This window comes from Sorex fumeus, unplaced genomic scaffold (genome assembly GCF_029834395.1).
Source record: "Sorex fumeus unplaced genomic scaffold, SorFum_2.1 ptg000034l, whole genome shotgun sequence".
Lineage (NCBI taxonomy): Eukaryota > Metazoa > Chordata > Mammalia > Eulipotyphla > Soricidae > Sorex > Sorex fumeus.
In genome coordinates this window covers 9,510,490-9,533,552 of record NW_026606091.1, presented here as the reverse complement: position 1 = coordinate 9,533,552, position 23,063 = coordinate 9,510,490, and the positions used below count along the sequence as shown (strand labels likewise).

General features: G+C 43.0%; 1 protein-coding gene across 4 annotated transcripts in view; it reads left to right on the top strand.

Moving 5' to 3' along the window:
* SLC24A2 (solute carrier family 24 member 2) overlaps positions 1 to 22,772 on the top strand; it is a 285,931-nt gene extending 263,159 nt beyond the window's left edge. For 2 of the 4 annotated variants that reach the window (XM_056117392.1, XM_056117396.1), the window contains 4 exons: positions 5,730 to 5,870; positions 13,821 to 13,910; positions 18,362 to 18,528; positions 20,946 to 22,772. In XM_056117392.1, coding sequence (XP_055973367.1) covers positions 5,730 to 5,870; positions 13,821 to 13,910; positions 18,362 to 18,528; positions 20,946 to 21,195 — 648 coding nt within the window. In that variant the 3' untranslated portion in view covers positions 21,196 to 22,772. The remainder of the gene's footprint in view (positions 1 to 5,729; positions 5,871 to 13,820; positions 13,911 to 18,361; positions 18,529 to 20,945) is intronic. The other 2 variants (XM_056117391.1, XM_056117395.1) reach the window with 1 other exon arrangement.
* Positions 22,773 to 23,063: the final 291 nt, after the last annotated feature.

Here is a 23,063-nt window from a genome sequence, read left to right as displayed (position 1 = left end):
CCCCATTCCTAATTCAATTAGACCACCTGGGAGCTCTGAATTGTTTCAGAAGGATAAACTGTCCAACAAACAAACACTGTCCTCCCGTTGTTCATCGATTTTGCTCCAGCGGGCCCAGTAACGTCTCCATTTTGAGACTTGTTGTTACTGTGTTTGGCATATTGAATACGTCACAGGTAGCTTTTCAGGCTTTGCCGGGCTTCAAAAGGATGCTTACCAAAATGATCTCATGAAAAGGGCAAGGGATGAATCACATACCACTCTGAGTACCACCAGAATCCTTGAGCACAGAGCCAGGAATAGTGCCAGAGCATAGATGGATGTGGTTCATTAAAAAACAAACAAGTTTTCATTTAAATTTATGTCTCATTCAAAAAATGTAGAATTCTCTGATATAATTACCACTTGTGTAACCTCACCATGATAGACATGGCTCTTGTCCAAGGCCTGATATTGAATATTTGTATGGAATTATTTTGACAAATAAAATTCAGACTAATTTTGAAATGGCTAAAAAATTGGGGTAGGGGAAAAATAATTTTGAGAAAATCAGCAGTGGATGGAAAGGAATAAAATTACAGAAAGATGAGCACAGATTCAAATGCTAGGATTGCTGAATAAGACTTACAGATTTGGCTCTGAGCTCCCCAGCAAAAAGCAAAGAAAAATTGTTGTTGTTTGCCTGATTTATTTATTTCTAAGATTTTTCAACATACATCAGAAAAAGCATGACTCTTTTCTGGTAAAAGATATTTCTCACTTGTTTCCTCAAAAAGACATTGGAACAGTTTAGAGTAAGATTCCACTGTGAGTAACCCAGCATCCAAAATAGCAGTAGCTTATCTGAATTAAGTAGAGGTTTATGTCTGTCAGTACAGGCAGTTGTGGACTAGAAGAGCTATTTGAATAGAGTCAGAAACTTGGATCTAGTCCTATTGTTTCTTCATCTAATGGTCCAAGTTGGCTCTTCAAGTGCTGGTTAAAATGACTCTATTCAGCTTGCAAGAAGAAGGAAAATGTGATAAAGCACACACCTCCACCCTTTAAAAGAAGCACCCCAGAAGTTGCGAAGGATACCTCATATTACATCCCACTCACCAGAACATCATCAGATGCCCTTGCTGAGATGGAGACTGCCAGTCTTCATTCCATACCTTGATCAGAGTGGGGCTTCTGATTCCAAAGCAAAAGGGCAGTGTGGACACATGGATGACCTGGGTTTCTGTATCACACACAGTCAGACTGGGTGCTGGCTGGGCTGTTTCCTTGGAGGTTTTTCTCCTTAGGTTGCAGCTGGCTGTGTTCTCTCTGTGTCCCCACAGGGTCTTTCCTCTGTGTATGAACATCCTCCATGCATCTCTGTGGGTCCTGATCCCCTCTTATTTTAAGGATGCCCATATTGGACTAGTATTCATGCTAATGTCATTGAACTTAATCACCTCATCAAAGAGAAGCCACATTATGAAATACTGAGAGCAAGAGTTTTCACATATATTGGGGAGTTATAGTTCAGCTCGTAACAAGTAGACTAACAGAACATCAGAAGCTCTTGTCACCTCTCCTGCCAACATCCTTGTTACTTGATAAACAATTCTCTAAATTTGTTTGTTCAGTCTCATCTTTAAAATCCAAGTGTCCTTGGAGTCAAGAGTACTGGAACTTAGTACATTGCTTTCCAATTAATTGTGCCCAGTAAATACCTATGCATGCTAGTGGTCAGAAACAGGAACCAGGATTCCTGATTCTCTCCCATCTACTCTTCCCACACACTGTATTGATGCCTTCTGGGTTCAGCCACCAGCACAAATACTCAAGTAGTCTCAGATTTTCCACATCAGAAACTGCATGAAGCTAGAGAAATAGCTCCAGGGGCTGGAGCAAATGCTTTACCTGCAGGAGGATCTGGGTTCAATTCCTGGCATTTCCTGGTCCCCACAGAAACACCAAGAGTGAGCTCTAAGCTCTATGCTAGGAGTGCTCCTAAGTATCCACTCTGTATAACCCAAAAGAAAATAAAGAAAGAAAAATTGCAAGGTCTTATTAAGTTCATCTTCACTGGCACTGGTTTTATAAAATTCTAATACATATAGAGACCCCAGCTGTTACCAAACTATTCATTCCTTGTGTCAAAAATCATTTATGTTGTTTCTGCATCATTTTCTTTTCTATGAACTTTCCACTGAAGAGTTCTAGGAGTTCAGAACGGATTCCTGCAAGGTCAAAGCCAAGATGGCCCAACTCCAGGAAAAGTTGGAAAATTGTTGCTGTAATCTCAGCAGCCTCTCCCCAGGGCTAAGACTAATGAAGGTGGCAGCAGCCCCAGCTTGGGCAGGGCAAACCAGGCCCCTGACTTGGAACACTTTTTTTTTCCCTCCACTTTTCTAACCAGCTTGCAAGCTGTCATCCATTGAACCATAGTGAGATTGCACTTGGCAAGAAGACAGAGTATTTCCCCTAAAATTGGCTGACCACCTTCCTCCTGGGATACTTCTGGACTCCACCCAAGGATCTTTGCTCCTGTACTTCTACTTACTCTTGAGTAGGACTCAATGCCCAGGAGGTGAATTTCCCACGGCGAACTCTATTTCACAGCCTCAGATACAGTCTCTTCTCTTAGCAACAGCCACTCAAATGCAGCTTTTGGAAGCCGTACAATATAGCTAATTGTTTGCATTGGACATTCATGTGTTTAGAGCTTATGCATCTAAACAGACAATTACTTTCTGCTATTTGCTAGTGGCACTGCCTGCCTGGTGACTTTGGCAGATGGAGAAAGAAACTAATCCGTAGGTTATAAGCAGAAGGGTTATTGATGAAATGTCACCATCTGTTGGTGTCATTAAAATGATATGAGTCATAAAGAGTTGCTTTTGTTTGTTCTCAGAAAAAAAAAAAGGTTAGCTTAGAGAGAAGCCGCTAGGTTGCTGAAGGCACTGGGGGCCAGATTGTGGGGGGAGTGTTGATGAACTCATCAGATCAGCTTTATGGGCCTTCCCATATAGTTTTCGCAGTGCTAGGGATTGAACTTGAGGACAAGAGTGGGCAAAGTAGGCGCTGTTTCCCTAGTACAGCTGGAATCCTCTGCTCACAGAAGACCACCTCTCTCTTCTTCGAGAGGGTGCTTATTAGAAATGGCACAGTGTCTTCACTACCCCATGCCCCTCCCCATTCCTGAGATGTTCTCTGGAGGGAGAGGAGAAAGTCATTCTTTTGGGTTAAACCAGAAAGATCATATCTTGTCTGAACAGTTATAGTATATCTCTCTCCCTAATCCACACTGACCCCATTCCAAAGAGATTATTCATATTCTGGCCAGCACCCAAGGAGGCCAGTGAGCTCCGTGGCCAATGATGGACCCTACATCTGCTCCATCTCCTGGGCAGAGCTCACTGAAGCTGGGAAGAAGACCCGGGCAGTGCTCCCAAGTTTCAAGAGAATGGATACCTTTGGGATGGAGCAGAGAAAGCAATGAGGGAATCCCAGGAAGCCACTGAAACTGCCTCTTAGTTTTGTGGACTTTGGCTATTAAATTTCGTGTTTTAATTTCATGGATTTCACCTCTAATTTATTTATTTATTTGCTTCTGCTGACTTTGGATTTAATTTGCTCTTTCTGTTCCAGTTTCCCAAGGTAGAAATTTAAGTTACTGAGTTTTACATCTTTTCCTCCAACATATTGCAGAGTGAAGCTGGAGATGGTTTGGTTTTGTTTTTTCCTTTTCGGGTCACACCCAGCGATGCACAGGGGTTACTCCTGGCTCTGCTCTCAGGAATTACTCCGGGCGGTGCTAGAGAGACCATATGGGATGCTGGGAATCGAACCTGGGTTGGCCACGTACAAGGCAAATACCCTACCCGCTCTGTTATTGCTCGAGCCCCGAAGCTGGAGATGGTGAGGAGTGTATTTAATGAGGCTCCAGATGACCCAAATAAACTGGGCCAACTTCCTAATTCCTGTTTATTATCTAATCCTCTGAATTCCCTTTTATTTGCTGTTTATAAACTCTTTTACCCACTGCCAAGGACAGATGCCCAAAGGGTGGGGGGGGGGGGGACCTTTTATTACCCATCTTTTTCAGGGCTTAGGATTCCTTTATTATTGTTTTTAATTTTAACTCCTGGAGAGAGGATGTGGGTGATTGTGTTAACTGCTACAAATCCTTTTGTCCATGCTAGAGCTTAAATGATTAAAAGAACAAACAACATGGCTTCGGGTGAGACCTCACCTCAGCCTGACCCCTGAGTCCTACTCCTCCACCCCATCTGCCCACCTTCCCACCATCTACCCTGACAGAGCCTGCCCCACCTGCCCCTCTGTGGGGAGCAAGAGGCTGGTGGGAGTCAGCACAGTGTCTTGAAATAGTGTGTGTCGGCTGGAAGCCACATCCACAGGGGGCAGGAGCTTTGTGAAGCCTCAGCGGCTTATTTATATGATCTCCAAAGGAAGCTTCTATGGAAAAGTTCCTCTTGATATTTTTAGATCTGATGCTTAGTCCCGCTGCTGCACTTTCGTTTTTAAACAAGTAAGGGAGGGTGTGATTGATGCTGTCTTGGGTGCTGTTTTGGAGGCTTCGAGGGCCCATCTGACAGGCTAATGGTCATCCTGCCGGGCCCGGATCTGCCTTCTGCTTTTCTTGGTCTGGGACTTCAGAAGCCGCAGACTCCAGCGGATGGCAATGAAAGGCCTGGCCGCTTGCTGCCAAGTTAGAAACTCTGAAGTCTCCCCACCACCACCACCACCCCCGACCCCCAACTCTAAAGCTTTATGCTGCCGGCACCTGTGTTCAGGTCTTGCTGCACATCTCTCCAGTTTCCAGGACAAAGGGGCATATGTTTGCATAATAAGACCTTGACTGTCAGTAAAATGGTTTAGCATTGAGCAAAGTGATTAATTAGGTTGAAAATTCACAACCACACAGTAACCCCTGGGCTTAACAGTCCCAGACTAGAGAAAGGGAGCTGTGTGCTTATTGAATTGTTCCTAGTGGTTACTTTCTCTTACACTGCAGTCATGCTCTAAGATGTTGTATGTTCTGTATTTAATCTTTTGAGTTTTGATTTTGTTGATTATTGGGGAAGTCTGGCCTTCATCCTCTTACATGTGTGAAGCTCACTAGCCACACCAGCAGAGTTCTAGTGCGAGTCCCACAATCCGCATGACCCTTTTCCACTCCCTTTTCTCACTCTCATACTCTCCCTATGGTACCCAGAGATACATGTACACACACAGAATCTAAAAATGATTTGTGATCCACAATTTTAAAATTTTTTCTTAAATCCTTCCCACAGATTTTGGATTCTGTGACTTTGTCCTTAAGTAGAAGGGAGGAGGAATAGAAGGTGGGCATTTTGCTCTTGGATCTCTTGCTCTGCAGATCTGGTTCTGGTTTCTCACAAATTCATGGATCAAAGAACCAAAAGAAAGTTCTTGAGTTCTCACGGCTAAGCAGTGCAGAGCTGTTCTTGGGATGTGGACGGGAACAGATGAGATTCTCTCACTAACTTTCCAAGTAAATGAAGGAGTGCTTGCTTCGGCAGCACAAAGTTAATGAATGAAGCTCACCCCAGAAAATAAAATCCTGTTATGGTTGGGAGCTTACTCTCTTACTCTGTAGTCAGTGGGATTGTCTCCTTATTGTTATTGTTTATTCTCTTCTCTCTCTCTGTCTCGCTCTCTCGCTCTCTCACTCTCACACTCTCGCTCGCTCTCTCTCTATCTCTCTCTCATAGACCACAGAAACAGGGGAAGAGGAGGATGACCAGCCTCTGAGCCTGGCCTGGCCTTCCACCACCCATAAGCAAGTCACCTTCCTGATTGTGTTCCCCATCGTGTTTCCTCTCTGGATTACCTTACCTGACGTACGCAAGCCTGTGAGTAAAGCAATTCTGAAATTATTTCCTTCTAAGAAGCACAGTCGTTGACCCTTGAATGAGATGGGCTTGTTTCGCACAGGTCCACTTCTATACAGGGGTCTTGTAGACAGACTATGTCACTGTCACTATCACTGTCCTCCCATCGATTTGCTCTAGCGGGCCCAGTAACATCTCCATTGTGACACTTGTTACTGTGTTTGGCATACCGAATACTTTACGGGTAGCTTGCCAGGCTTTGCTGTGAGGGTGAGATACTCTCGGAAGCTTGCCAGACTCTCCGAGAAATCGAACCTGGGTCAGCCAGGTCGGCCACGTGCAAGGCAAAGGCCCTACCTGCTGTGCTATCGCTCCATATCAGTGAGTAAAAATTCAATACAAGCAGTATATTTTCTCTTATTATCTTCATAAAGATATTTTTCTCTCTTATAAGAATGCAGTGTCTGAGGCAGGAGCAATACTATAGCAAGTAGGGCATTTGCCTTGCACATGACTGATCCAAGTTTAATCCCCAACATCCCATATGGTCTCCTGAGCACTGTCAGAAGTAATTCCTGAGTGCAGAGCCAGGCGTAACCCCTGAGCATCGATGGATGTGATCCAAAAAGTTAAAAAAAAATGCAGTCTGTTCCTCCATGAGTTCATCAGTGACCTTCTGGTCTGTAGTAGACGCTTAGTAGATATTTTTCGGAAGAATTCAAATTTAAATACAAAGTTTTGACTCTGAAGAGATGGGAAATAGGCACCCTTAGACACTGCATTGTTCAAGGGCCAGCTGTATGTAGATACTACATATTATCTACATATTATCTGCATCTAATTATTTTGAAAGGAAATCATCATATTTTGAATCATCATATTTTGAAAGAGGAATCATCAGGATGTTTCTTCATGGGTGAATCTGGACTGCAGGGATGCTAAGATTGGGTCAACCAGAATCATCTACTGGCTCTGTCAAAGCCTGGTAGCCTATGTAGACAGTTCAGTCTCTTACAGAGCTATCAAGGCCCAAAGGAAGAGTGCACACAGATACTAAGGAATCTTGGATGCTTTGGTCCAGTCTCAGAAGTCGCACCGCCCCTTCCATGTTCTCTGTTCATCCTGGCGGTGCTCAGGGGACCATATGGGATGCTGGGAATAGAACCTGGGTCAGCCTCATGCAAGGCAAACGCCCTACCCGCTGTGCTACCTCTCCAGCCCCGGAGTGAAGTTCTAAGACAGGGAAGAAGCTCTCAATTTGTGGAATATTTGTGTATATGAATTATTCATTCAATTGAAAGAATAATTTAAACAAATGTATTTATGTAGTATAAATCCTACATGTCTGATCTTTTCCTTACATTAGTATTATTATGATGATTACTATAATATACATTATTACTATTCCTTTAATCTAATCGGTGCCATGACCACAAAAGCATTTATGATCAGGAAAGTAAAGCCTAAGTGTAGATCAAAACGAAAGAATATCTCCTCTCAGTGTGGTTTTCACTGGATTCGAGGACCACAAAAGGGTGAAAGAAGTAATGAAAAAAGAAACAGCTCTACATTTTTATTATGGCCCTAAATGCACATATTCATTCACCAAAAATGTAACTACTATGAGACTTGCATAACTATTTTCAATTACCTATGTTTCAGAATCTCAGGAGCCATTTTCTATTTGCTAATGCCAGAAAGTGGAAATCTGTAAATCCTTTCTAAAAGCATTTGAAATAGACTACTGGGGTAACAGCCAGCATAATTTAGCATGAGTTTTCAAGAGCCCCGGGATGATTGCACTTTCCTCACTTGAAAAATACAAAAGAAAATTTCTGTCCCATTAGCTTGATCTATAAATAGTCTAGTCCAGTGCTGAGCCAAATCTAGTCAGACCAAGAAAGTGTTCTCTCATATAAGGACTTCTGACATTAGAGTGTCTGTGAAAGCACACTGGTAATAGTTTTGTCTCTCTTAAAGCAATATTTAGGTTTTATTATTCAGGATGCAAATGCAGAGCATCTGCTCATTCCAAAGGCCTGGATTCCTGAAAGCCAGCCTACAGTCAGTTCACTGAAATGTGATGGTTTTTGGTTGACTTACATCACATTGACGTTTTTGTGATGTGTGCACTGCATATTCTCTCTTTCACATGCACACACTGTCGCTCCACTCTTGCTCTGCTGTTTGATTCACTGCTTTTGTTTAGACCCCTCAGAGAAAAATTGGAAAAATCTGAGACATCTATCGTCATATCAATGGGAGATATGACCCCAAATTGAGAGAGGTGACTGATAATAAGAAGAGGTGACACAACAGCTGAGGCAATCAGAAAAGAGGTGAAAGAAAGGGAGATGTCAATAATTCCAATTCCTGGACTCTCAGAATTGGGTGGAATTCTTAGAGTATGGGCTGCCAAAGTGTTGTCCTTTATGTGATCAGAACTGGAAGGTCAGGATGCTATTAGAGGTCAAAGGACGCCACAGCAACTCCTTGGTGAAAATAAGGACTCTGCCATGGCAGTAGTTACTTTGATTTCAAGTGCTCTAGTTGATGTTGGCTCCTCCACTTTGAAACACAGAGATGGATGAAGTCTAGATTGCCTGTTACCCATGAGACATTCCGTGATTCAGAGAAGCATAAAGAAAACCATCAATACTGCAAACATTAAATGACCCAGTAGTCTCCAAACATACTTATTTGGAAGATGAATTATATGGTTATCCTTTGCAGATGTGAAATACCAGAATGAAGACATTATACTGGATAGTTCAAAGCCATGAAGTAGCTTCGTGATTTTGCTTAGCCCAGAGCTTTGTTGAACTTGATTTTGGGTCAGTTACCTTTTTCTGAGTAACACATCACCTCAAAAAAGTAGCTGCATAAAAACATTGTTTAACCTATCATTCTATTAATTGACTATTTGGGCCAGGCTCATCTGGAAATTTCTTCACTTATAAGGCTGAGAACAGGGCTGGAGTGATAGTACAGTGGGTAGGGCGTTTGCCTTGCATGTGGTCAACCCGGGTTCGATTCCAAGCATCCCATATGGTCCCCTGAGAACCTCCAGGAGTAATCCCTGAGTGCAAAGCCAGGAGTAACCCCTGAGCATCGCCAGGTTAGAACCACAAAAAAAAAGCCAGAAAAAAAAAGGGCTGGGAACTAGTTGGCATAGCTCTCTCAGAAGGAATAGCTTATCTCTGCTCCCTCACATGACCGCTTACACTTAAGTATCCTTAATCCCTAGCCTGGCTTTATTCACATGATGCACAAGTTTCAAAGGCTGCCAGAATGAAAGCTTTTACAAAGTTCTCTTGAAATCTAATGTTCATACTGATACCCCACCACATACCGTTGGTTAAAGTGAGTTATAGGGCTAGCTCTGATTCTCAAAATGAGGAAAAAGATCCTTCCTTGTGGTGAAAGAAATTGCAAAATGCTGTGGCTAGTTTTGCAGTCTGCCACAGTCATTGTGGAATACAAGTGCATCTTGAACCCAAAGAAAGAAAAGGAGAAATTATTAACTGATTTGCTTCTGCTTTGAGCCCGGCAGCTGTTTTCTCCATAGTTTTTGAATTATCCATGAAGATAAACATCCCAGACCTTGACAATAATTACAAGAAAACACGATTTTCTTTTTTAATATATATATCTAGTTTTAGAATAAATAGTACTCCTACTTGTTATTTCCACTTCATTTGTATGCAAATTACATGACAGTGTTTGTTGAATTATGCACATTTCCTACCCAGATAATTAATATGGACTTCACTTTTAGGCTTTTCTTAAATTAATGGTTTTGTCTTAAGAGTAAAAAGAAAAACTAAAATGTAAGCCTTAATGAGGAACATGTTCTTGATGAATATAGAAAATAATTAAAGAAGTATAGACCCCAAAATTATAGGCTTTCATGCTCTGAGGATGGGTATTATTACTAAAAAAGAACACACCTCAGATACTCATCAAAGTTAGAAATGTATCTGAGAATTCTGGCAATGATTTTTGGTTTTGGCAGGAATTGGAGGAGTTAATTTTTTATTGCTTGGGGTTTTGCGATTTTGTGATAATGTTAATGACAGTTTCCTGTGAACATAATTCCACACCAGTGTACCCCAAATCCCTCCCTAAAACACCCAAATGCCCCTCCCTGTCAAGCCCCCTATCACCAACTCAGTTGTGGCATTTATCCCATTGTGTTGCTACCTTCCAGCAAGGATTTTATATTTTAGACTATCAGTTGATCCATTCACCAGGTATGTTTTGTGTCTTCCAAGTGGCAAGCACAGCTCTCCATGCATGAAAAATCAGAGGTTTAGAGGTGTGTCCAGGCATACCCAGAGGGTAAGAAACCAAGGTCAGGTTTCTATGACTAATCTTCACAATAACTTTCAGCACCCAAGTTTCCTGATCACTCAAAAAACAGAAGAAGCAACAACCGCCATTAATATTGGAGCACATACTATGTGCCAGTCACTTTGCTACACACCTTGATATTCATAAAATTTTCAAAAAAATATTTTTTTGTGATTTGTCACAGAACATGTTGCTCTCGGTAATTGGGGACAGGAATTTCAGTACCAGTCCTATTAATCCAGGATCATACTTTTAATCTTTGATTGGATTGCTTGTGGATCCTGGGTTAAATATATAAGCTTCAGAAACTTGCACAGAGTAGATGTAAGTGTTATTTGTTGAATTTAAATCAATAAGGACATGGTCAATTTGTGTAACCAGCTAATGTCAGCAACATTTTTTTAAGTCAAGAAAACATTTCTCTGATATACTAAAAACTTCTAATGAGCACATTATCTGTCAATCATACAAGTAAACCATGACATTGGGAATAAACCAGTCATCACATAGACGCAATTTGCTTTTGCTAATAGGTATGAGTTCCATCTCAGCAGATGTCAGAAAAATCCAGCATAATTAGCCACAAATTGATCCATCAGATATTGGAGGAAAAGACAAACCTTATAGGATGGTCTTCCCTGGTAGCTAAATAACTCACTGGTGCCACTGGGCAGTGATGCTTGGGCTGAGACTATAAAAGGTAAAAGGTAAAGGCCCTCCCGTTGATCGTCGATTTGCTCAAGCGGGCCCAGTAACGTCTCCATTGGAGACTTTGTTGTTACTGTGTCTGGCATATCGAATACTCTCGGTAGCTTGCCAGGCTCTCCGAGAGGGGCAGAGGAATCGAACTCGGGTCGGCCATGTTGGCCGCTTGTAAGGCGAACGCCCTACCCGCTGTGCTATCGCTCCAGCCCCGGGCTGAGACTATAGAGTCTAGATTAGGATAAAGTTCAGAAAAAGTGAAAGAAGAAATTACCTCCACTATGTGGGTAGAACAGTTGGGAAGCACTTAATCAAATTACTAATGCATGAAGTGTTGAGGCGTCCAAAAGCAGGACACTGGGCGAGGTTGTGTGTGGCAGATGGCCTTGCAGCTAGAATGTCAGTCCCTGATGCTTCATACAGTTTCTGGCACTCAGAACCAAGATTAGTATTATTATGATGCCAATCATTAATGTCTGTGGTAAGGTATATTTTGAACATTATTGGCCCATTTTTCTTTAGAAAAGAGTTGACATCACCTAGATCTTAGGAGCACATGCATCATGCTCAGGAAGGAATAGCTTTGACTTTACTGTCTAGGTTAATCTCTAATATCTAGTCTTATATTCAAGAGTAGGTAATTAGTCCCTAGTTAATGCCTTAGTTAATAATAAAGATTCACAGAGAAAGTGCTTCTAACCTTTTGTTTTGGTAGTGCAGGAGTTAAAACACCTGCCTAGCATGAACCCAATGCAAGTTAGGAAGGGAAAGGATGGGAGGGAAGCAACTGAGAATAAGGTTATAACCTTATTACCTTCCCAATATGAATCAAGTCCACTGGTCTGCCTAATACTATGGCTAATGAATACCCACTAAAAAATTATTTAAAAAGAATCATTCAAGAAGAAAAATTCTGGCTAAGGAGATAGTTCAAGTGGAAGAACACATGCCAATCATATGCAAGGTCTGAATTTGCTAGCCAGTACTACATGCTTCACAACAGAACAGCCCAATATGGTCCTGGTGGCACCCTAGCATAGCCAGCTATGATTTCTCTAAGAGAGAGAGAAAAAGGGTGTGTATATATGTGTGTGTGTGCAAGAGAGAGAGAGAGAGAGTGAGAGAGAGAGAGCTATTGTGAAATTCATAAGAACCAAATGAATGATAAGAAAAATACATATGAAAGACTTGAAATTAGTAAAGATTCTATAAACTTGGTCTGGAGTGATACAAATTATGTTCATCTTTAGGAATATTCCAAAGATTACTATGTAAAAGCCTCTCTTTTCCTTCTAATGATCCCCTTTAAAAGCCATGACAGAAGTGTTCTCCATGAATGCCCAAGGTCAGCCGTTCAGACAATTGAGAGAGCCTTTATCAAAATTGGCTGCAGGATTCATTTCTCTGGACAGAATTGAATGGCATTATCAAGGAGAAAAATAAGTTTGTTTCTGAATGTGAAAAGTGTTAAAACGAAAAGTGTTTGAAACAAAAGGCAGTCATAAGGAAAAGAATCTCTGAGAACATTCTGCTATCTGAGCATCTTTTAAAGGAGCTTGATTTTTGCAACAAAGGGTATCAACATAACATACTGCAGTACAAATTGAGATTTTCCTGGAGTGGGGTTGGGTAGGAAACACAGCATTTTGGGGTATCTGATTTTGAGTAGTTGATATTTAAAGGAAACTTCAAAAATGTTTACATTGAAATATTTACTGTGTAAACCTAAGATCCAATACTAGACGAGCGAATTAGGTATGATATTGTTAGGGCTGGAGCGATAGCACAGCAGTTAGGGAGTTTGCCTTGCAAGCGGCCAACATGGCCAACCCAAGTTTGATTCCTCCACCCCTCTCAGAGAGCCCGGCCAGCTACCAAGAGTATCTCTCCCGCACGGCAAAGCCTGACAAGCTACCCATGATGTATTCGATATGCCAAACACAGTAACAACAAAGTCTCATGATGGAGATGTTACTGGGCCCGCTCAAGCAAATCGATGAACAATAGGAGGACAGTGACAGTGACATTGTTAGGAGCAGAGCACTGGAGAGAAGCCTACCCAAGAGAGTCTACTCTGGAATCCCAAGTGAAAAGCAGTATGGCCAGCCATCCATCTCAGTCTATGCCTGTCTACATATGTATTTCACATGTCCCAGACTCAGGCCATAGAAATAGTTCAAGGGACTAAGCACATGCTTTCCATGCAAGAGAGTTGGATTTTATCCCTGGCACCACAGGGCCTCACAGGCACTGCCAGGAGTAAACCCCAAGCTAGAAATAGGAATACCCCTTTGAACACCATCAGATGTGACCCTCAAAACAAACCCAACAGCGTCCCAGACTGACCATCATTAGAAATCTAAAGAAATAGTGGCAGTGACTTCTATGTTATTTTTCCTGATTAGTCCGGAACTGTAAAACAAAACAATCTATTTGAATCTATTTATCAATCTTGTTTCCTGATGAAGAAAACTGATCACATAAGTTTTATATAATTGATGCAACACAAGTGGATGATTCTACATTTTAAAAAAAGAGAAAAAAAAGGGAGTGAGGGGGATGGGGGTGGGGAATGAGGCAGATCAAAGTCTTAAAACTGGTCAACCAGAAGTTGGAAAGATAGGAACCAAGAACATCTGATCATCCAGCAGTGAGAATTCTCATTCTCATTCTCATTAACAGACTTCCAACTCAGAACTAATTTTGCAGTGATTTGGTTCTGATCAATGTCACATTCCCAAGAGAGAGTCTTACTGTGCCAACTTGACTAGGGGTGGCCTTTACATTGCTAATCCTACCAAGAACACAGACAGTGGCAATGGGAAATAGTTGTATTCATGGATTTTTCTTTGGACCCTCAGATACCTGCTCTGCTAATAGCACTGACCCTCTTGCCCTTTCCCTGTTCTTTTCCAGGCTTCAAGAAAGTTTTTTCCCATCACGTTCTTTGGCGCCATCACCTGGATTGCAGTGTTTTCTTACTTGATGGTGTGGTGGGCACATCAGGTAAGATTTTAATACTAAAACTATCGCCTCATTTTTCTTAGTTGCCAAATGTTTTACCTCTGTGTTTGCTGTCTGTAGCTGCCACACAGCATTCATTCTGACAAGACACCTTATGGAGTCCAGAACTGAAGAAATGTGCTTCAATTTCCTTTGTTTGCTATATTTCCCAGACTTTTCCTATAATGTGAAATCAGCATTGCCTCTGCCACCCGCATCCTAAAGCAGGCCACCCTAGACTTGGGATGTTAAGGTTTTGTCTGACTCTATGGCACTCACTTTCGCTTGGATAATCACATACCTCATGCTCTCATCAGTCTTTCAAACTGACTCTCAGAAAGGGACCTGGAGACAAAATAATGTCTTTCTTGAACTTGGATTTTTTTTATATAGGAGTCTGCTATTTATTCAGCCACTGATTTAGCTGGATTGAACTGGGCCTGAACTCCACCTTACTTTTTTTTTCATAATTTTATTTATGTTTTTTCTTCTTATATTTATTTATTGAATCACTGTGGGAAAAGTCACAAAGCTTTCAGGTTTAAGTCTTGGTCATACAATTATCAAACACCTTTCCCTTCACCAGTACTCATTTTTCACCACCAAGAACCCCAATATACCCCCCTCCCACCCCTCCTAATGCCTGTGAGGCAGATGAATTCTACTTAACTCTTCTCTACATTGATTACATTCATTATTTCAACAAAAGATGCAGCATTATTGTTTAGAATTTCCCCCCAACAATCAGAATTGCTGAAAAGGCATTGTGAAGTACTTTGTTTTCTATAGCTGGTTATGAGAATCATATAATGATTTTGGATTTCTTCAAAGAGTCAGATAATTGCGAGATTGGTTTCTGTGTGTCTGGTGTTATGGCTGTGCCGGAGAGCCATTCATGGGGGCAACTCGTGACCTTGGTAGGGCATGAAGGACAAGCCGATACCACCTCCCCTTCCATGAGATTGTAGTTGCCCTGTCACCACCGGCTCATAGCTGGCTTTCCTATAAGCTCTGAGGCAGCGGCCACCTTGCTGCTGGGAGTGGAAAAGGCGGAAGGGAGCAACACCCTTTCCCTCCCGGGGAGGCATGGCACCATATTTTAACACATGGAACATTCACTTTTCTGCCCTAAGCTGCCGGGCTCTGGACTAGGTCCTTTTGCCTCTGGAGCCATGGCCATGCCAGAGAGCCGCTCGTGGGGGGCAAATTGTGACCTCGGTAGGGCGTGAAGGATGAGCCCGTACCACCCTCCTTCCCATGAGACTGCAGTTGCCCCATCACCGCCGGCTCATACCTGGCTTTCCTATAAGCTGTGAGGTGGTGGCCACCTTGCTGCTGGGGATGGAAAAAGGTGGAAGAGAGCAACACCCTTTCCCTCCTGGGGAGGCATGGCGCCGTAGTTTAACACATGGTCAATTCACTTTTCTACCACAAGCTGCCGGGCTCTGGATTAAGACCTTTTGCCTCTGGAGCCATGGCTGTGACAGAGAGCCATTTGTAGGGGGCAATTCATGACCTCGATTGGGTGTGAAGGACAAGCCCATACCACCCCCCTTCCCACGAGACTGCAGTTGCCCCATCACCGCCGGCTCATACCTGGCTTTCTAATAAGCTCTGAGGCGGCAGCCACCTTGAATGCGGTCCAGATGCATTTCTGCCAAAAGCTGCTGGGTTTCGAGATTTGTTTCTAAGTCTCTGGGATAATGGCCGTTAATCAACTTGATCAGTAGCCAGAGAGGCCGTTTGTAGGCGGCGACTCGGGATCTCGTTGGGATGGGGAGCAAAGGGCCTGTTCCACCCCTATCTGGTGAGGCCCCGCGTGTCTCGTCACTGCAGGCCCAAACCTGACTGTCCAGTGATCTCTGAAGGATGGCGGTCACCGGACCGCCAGGGAGAACAGGCCAAGGCACAAAACCTATTCCCACCTGGAGCGGCCCAGCACCAGTAACCTACTGCAGGAACAGGACACATTTCTGCCAAAAGCCTTTGGGTTCCGAGATTCATTTCTGAGACTCTGGGATCATGGCCATTAAGCAGTTCAATCAGGAACCAGAGAGGCCATGCCTCCAATTATATAGCTGAGCCAGAGGTGGTTTGTGGGTGTGTCTTCCGCATACCTGACTTTTGGCCATTTACTTTCTTGGCAAACTTTGCCCCAAGTTTTTGGGGTCTGGCCAAAGGCACAGCAGCAATTTGGGGGTCTGAAAGTCTGATGGTGCCATCAGGCTGCTGATGCACTCACCTCACAGGTACAGATTGACCTGCTGGCACACCATACCCACCTTGAACTTTGATTTATAATAAACCATGATACATCCCACTGTTATCACATTTAACTTAATACCAGCCATCTTGCCCATCACAAGAAAAAAATACCTCAGAAATTGTTTGTTGCAAAACATGAGTGAAATAAGATGGCAAAGATGGTATGGGTAGCTATTACTGATTGAATATGCACTACATGGAAAGCAATTCGCATCCCTTTGTCCTTCTAATCTTGACCCTGAAAACCCTAGAAGGAGACCTAAGAGATAGTTCAGAAAGTAAAGCACTTGCCTTGCATGAGGTCACTTTGGCCGTGACACTTTGTTGATTGGCAACACTACATATGGTCCCTCAAGCACTGCTGGATGTTACGCCAAAACGTAACAAAAAAACCCTAGAAGGAGGTACTATTATAGGTAAAGAAGTTAAGCTAAGAGCTGATAACAAAATTATCCAAGACCATATCACCAGTAAATATCAATACTGAGATTTAAGCCAGAACTCTGCAACTCCAAAACTCAAGCATTTAATCTCTATTATAAATAGTCTAAGTTCCAACCTGCCCACTTGCAGCCTCTGTTTAATGTAATCTGAAATTTCTTCCTCTTGTTAATGTAAATAGAATGTAGCAATCTGAATTAAAGAAATTTCACCAAGAACTCCATATGTAAAGTTAGATTGAACAAATGGTGCTGGAAAAAATGAATTTCCATACACTTACAGACCTTTATTCACATTCTCTTTGAGAGACTGGGGGGGGGGGGGGCAGAGGAGGGAGGGTACACACCCGGTGATGCTCAGGTGTTACTTCTGGCTCTGCACTCCTGGCAGTGCTCAGGGGACCATATGGAATGCCAGGAATTGAACCCAGATTGACCACTTGCAAGGCAAATGCCCTACTCGCTGTCCCCTTGAAAAACTTTGTATGTCACGAGTGGTACAACATGGAAAGTATCATGCTAAGTGAAATGAGTCAGAAAGAGAGGGACATACATAGAAAGATTGCATTCATCTGGGGAATATAAAGTAACAAAATATGAGATTAATATCCAAGAATAGCTGAGATCCGCACCAGGAGGATTACTCCATAGCTCAGAGGCCAGCCAGGCATTCTAGGGGAAAGGGCAGCTCAGATAGAGAAGGGAGCACCAAATAAAGGGTGTTTGGAGGATCCTCCCAGGAGGGGAGATGCATGTTGAAAGTAGACTATGGACTGAATATGTTTGCCACTCAAAGCCTCTTTTGCAGACCACAACACCCAAAGGAGAGAGAGAACACAAGGGATTGCCCTGCCACAGAGGCAAGGTGGGATGGGAGGGATGGGGGTGGGAGGGATATTATCCATCGTGGTGGAAAATGAGCACTGGTGGAGGGATGGGTATTTGATCATTGTATAATCGAAACCCAAGCACAAAAAAATTGTAAATCTACAACCGTACCTCATGGTGTTTCACTAATAATAATAAAAAAAAGAAAAAGAAAAAGAAAACTATCTATGTCAAGAATTTTATTCTGACCAATCTCACTTTTCTGAGAGTATTTTACTGCCCCTGCTTGACCAGAATGGGAAGGACCTTTTGATTTCTATACAGGTGTGGGACTACACTGGGGTTAGTTGCATGCAATGTGAGTGCCTTAGCCCCTGTACAATCTTACTGCACCCATGAATCTTTATTTTGCAAATGTCAGGAATAATGAAAACCTGTATTTACAATCTGTCCCTCAGCATAAGTGAGAAGATGGCACCAGACAAGTGACTCAGTTTGCGATATTAAGGTCAAATTAGGGACCCTACACATTAGTCCATCAAGACAGTGTCCCCAAAGGTAACCCTCAATGGTAATTCAAGGGCAAGTCTGCCATTGTCAGGCAGTCGGCCCTGAGCCAGTGGTCTGGAATTACTTACTTTTGTAACTCTGGTCTTCCACTCTCCAAGAGCTGCGTGCTAGACCTCCTTATATCTTCGGAAGATTATCTGTCAAATCCTCAAATGGCCTTTACTGATCTCTTGCGTCGGCATACCGCTGAAGTATAACCACCTCTGTGTATAATTGTGGCTCCTCTTTATTTGTTCCTCTGTATCATCTCAGCATAACACAGAGAAGGAACCTATAATGAAGGTGCTACTTGAAGTGTTTATAGTGCTGATGCTTGTGTGACTCACACATTGATCTCTGCACCACTTCTAGGTTGGAGAGACAATTGGCATTAGTGAAGAAATTATGGGTCTGACCATCTTGGCTGCAGGGACATCCATCCCTGATCTGATCACCAGTGTCATCGTGGCCCGGAAGGGGCTTGGAGACATGGCTGTGTCTAGCTCTGTTGGGAGCAACATTTTTGACATCACCATTGGGTGAGTAGAGAGATTGATGAAGGTATACACCTGTTCCATCACTGTCTTTGTCTGTTTTTGCCCAAAAGGATTTTTATCCAGTCACTACTTTATCAGACGTATGTGTGTGTGTGTTTAAAATTTATACATTAATTTTGGTCCCTTTGTTCAAAAGAAATGAACAAAGGGAAGTATAAAATAAGAAGAGTCTCATAGTACAAGTCCCCAGAGATGTTTGTCTGTCATCCACTTTCTCAAGCAGTCACCCCTCACTCCCCCACACCTACAACTTTTCATTGTGTCTATGCTGTGCAAGGCTCCTTCTCCTACCAAGAGCTGGAATTACATCTTGTTCCCTGAGTTGCCCTAGTGGAATCTCCTCGTTCCTCAACATTTTCCACTGAAGAAAGTGTTACCAGCCAGAATCTAGTAGGTAATGTTGCCTACTACATTATAATATAATGTAATATAATCATAATCCCTACTCCATGTTTCCATGCTTTGGCTCCAATGGGTAGAACTCAGGGGCTCCCTGAATCCTACTCCACTCCTGTGAAGCATCTTCTGCTGGCTTTTCTGAAGCCTCTCTCTCAAGGACCAAGAATAGAACCCAGGGCTTCACATGCCAGGCAGTGCACTCCATCCCCAGGCCTTGATTTTCTGATGTTTTTCAGTCCTTTCTCTGGATAGAAAACAAACGAGGTGATCAGATTTTTAAGAGTCAAGTGCCCCTGTTGTAGCTGGGTTTTGGGTTCACAGCATGAATGGACACAGAGTCAGAGAGACAGTAATGCAAGTGCAAAGAAGTTTTATTCCAGTTAACTGGGGTCAACTATCTCATCCACAAAGTGATCTCTTGATAGCGACCCCAACCTTCAAGTGCAAGCAGTTTATATAGGGTTTGGTTACATAAGCTGTCGTACTAATATATATTGCTTCTATTTTTGGTACAACCAAAGCTGCAAGGGGATTGGTTAGGCTTATCAGCTAGACCCATGGACTTTCCAGATCATGCCCAGTGGGTCTGCAGAAGATTGCCTAATTTCTGAAACTATGCTTTTTTCAGAATCGAAACTGAGGCCTAGTGCATTGAGGAGGTCAGGAAATCTATCCTGGCTTCAGTCTAGCTCTCAGGTACCTAACATTGCCCAGCCTTGTCCTTCTGCAGAATCCCAGTCTGGATTTCTGTTCCCAGAAATCATGCCTGAGTCCCCTCACTGACTCTGGTACATGTCACCAGGTGTCTCATCTTATCCTCTCCACCTCGGTGTCCACCCCACTGACAAACCTGCTATCATCTTTGGTCATTTGTTTTTGCTCCTGTGATTATTGGTTTATATATACCTTCCCTCTGGGTGGTCACTGTGTAGGGAAGAACTAGCTTTTTTGTTTGTTTTTATATTCCCAGCACCCAGCATCTGGCCCTCAAAAAAACATTTCTTCAATAACTAAAAATAAAAGGCAGACCCCAGGGAGATAGCTGAAAGAACTAATGTGCATGTTTTACATGCAGGAGGCTGGAGTTTGATCCCAATCATTTTAAGGTCCTCCCTCACCCCCTAGGACACCACCGCGAGCAATCTCAGAGTGATTTGGGTATGACCCAAAAATAAAAGTCAAGTGAAAAAGGGAATGAATGGGCATCAAAATCATACTTCTAAAAAGTTTAATCACACATAAATGCAAAATACCATTTTCCTCAAATCTTTGGGAAAGACCCTGTTTTAGCCAAAAAGCTCTCCCATCTGTTCAGAAATGAACCTCGCACTGCCATATTGACTCACAACCCTCCATCATTTTTTATTTTCACTTGCTTTCAGACTGTTGATTAGGCCACTGCTGTTCTCTGTCTCCCTATAGCCACATCCTCATATGAGGATTCATTCCGTCTCTGTTCTGATTCATTCAGTGAATAGAGGAAGGGTTTTTTGTTTATTGTTTGCCTGTTTGGGATATGGAGGAGGAGCGGAGGGATGAATCGGGCAGTCCTGGGGGCTACTCCTTGCTCTCTGCTCAGCAGGTCCTTCTGTGGATGGTTCTCAGGGAATCATGGAGTATCAGGGATAAAACTGGGATCAGTCAAGACAAACCTGAACTTTTCTTTGTTTGGCTTGGGAGCCATAGTTTTATGTATTCAGGGCTTATTCCTTGCTCTGAGTTCAAGGATCACTTGGGGCAGTGCTCAGTGGTACTGGAGGTTGAACCCAGACTGGCCGCATTCAAGGTAAGCACCCACTGTACTATCTCTCCATCCCCCAAATCTGCCTCTTTCATGTGATGTCCTGGGCCAACTAAATCCATAATAGCAAACCTAACCAGACACCTTTCACGGGGTATTGAGGCCAAAAAGGTAACACTGGGTTTTCTGCTGCTGCTTCCTTCTGTCTCACTGTAGTCCTGATGTGACTTCCCCCTCTCTTTGCCTTTCTCCCTCACAGGCTCCCATTGCCCTGGCTTCTGTACACCTTCATTCACCGATTCAAACCAGTGGCCGTCAGCAGCAATGGCCTCTTCTGCGCCATTGTCCTCCTCTTCATCATGCTGCTCTTCGTCATCCTCTCCATTGCCCTCTGCAAGTGGCGGATGAACAAAGTGCTGGGCTTCACCATGTTCTTCCTCTATTTCGTGTTCCTGGTGGTCAGCGTCCTCCTGGAAGACAGAATTCTTGTGTGCCCTGTGTCCATCTAGCAGGAATAGCCATATCTTGAACTAACAGCATGGGTGGCCCTTGCCACTCTGGGTTTTAGGCTCCTTGTCCTCAGAAGAGGAGGCAGCTGGCTCGAAGCCCTCCTCGGTGGGCTCCAGGTGGGGTGCACTCACCCATCTCCCAGGCTGCTTCTACCTTTGCCTGCTGAAACAGCTTCATGCAAGAGACAAAGAGAACCATGCATTTGGAGCTACTCTCCATCACCACTGACAGGTACTCCTCGCTGGTCGGAGGTACATTTGTTGTAATTATGCAAACAATGACAGAGGCGATACATATAAAATATACATATTATAAATAGATGCACATGAACCCATCCTTGCCTGCTCCTGTATTTATACCTCTTCTTCTTTACCTATAGAGTAATACATACCTGTATACGAACAAAAAAGTAAATTATATATATATATAAAATCAGAAATATATATATATATACACAAATGCATCTTTTCAGGGATAGCTCTAGTATATTTATAGTACCTATTTGAAGAGGGGTATCAATCTTCGGTCTGAGCTTTACTGCTTAAATGCAATAGGTGAACTAAGAGAATCATTGCCATGACTTCCAGTCGACCTTGGACTTACTGGGATGCTGCCTGATAAAATGAATGTTTTAGAGAAAATAGGTTGTAGCAGGGAGGACTTGGAAGGGAATTTCTGTGGGGGTCCTGAGTTAAGCCCTCCAACACTCTACAAGGCTACCAGGAAAGGTTATTTGGCCCTTCCTACTAAGATACACTAACTGAAACCCATAGGAGTACTTGGAACAGACAAGTAAAACCAGAATGGGTGACATTGGTTGGAGGGCAGGGAAAGGTGTCCAGGATTAATTCTTTGGGTGTTTTTTAAAATATATATATATATTGCCCCAGCATGCAAGTAGAATATATGACTGAAAACCAAATTAGCACTCTTCTAGGACAGCAAGACTATATAAACTGAACCTATCTTGTTCCAATGCATGACCCATTATCATCAAAGGAAGGGGGTCAAGTTTAGCTGTGCTTGTCATTTAGATGTATTCTCATGCCAAGGGCTCAGATATAATCGAAATGCCTGCCAAGAGAGCCTGGGTCTATAAGAAGAAACACCAGCCAGAAAAAGGGTTCAGTGGCACGTGCCCCCTGCTGAGAATGGAAGGGCATAGTTCTTTAAGACAGCTTCCAGTGTGGTCAGGAAAGCATTGATGATGGAAAAAAGCATTATTTCTCCACTACAATTGAACTGAGTTTGAGTCTGGTGAGTAAAACTTGGCAGTGTCTAGAAAGGTATTGCGCACTAAGGCAACCCCTGGAAAGGTTTCAGAGGTCTCTGTTGAGCCATGTCAGGACCAGGATTTGGTTAAAGTTCATGCAACATTCATGTCTCTCTTTGCCTTGGACTTCCTGTGGGACTCTCCTCAAAGATGTTTCTTCACAGCTCTTTCTTACTGGCTTTAAGCCAATCACTCTAAGGTTTTGAGTTCTGATTTTGCTTAGTGTTCATGAGCACTTTTCATTTCATCGATTTTTTCAGTGCCCTGCAGGTTCCATTTGAGACCTTGTGCGAATTCTGAGGTCTGCATCAATACAAAATAAAACCAGTAGAGGGAGACAAGAAGTGGTCAGGTACAAGTAAATAAACAAAATTGATGAACAAAAATCCATATACACATGGCATTTTTCATTTCCTCATGACATGCTTCCCTAGGCTGGGTGAGAGCTCAAATGGCTGGTGTGCAGGTTTTGGAGATATACTGAGACCCCCATATTCAATAACTGGCACCTCAGATCCACCAGGTACCACAAACACTGCTGGGTCCAAGCAACCCAAGTGGAGAGTATATCATGGAAGGCCCCCTGGGCCCCTG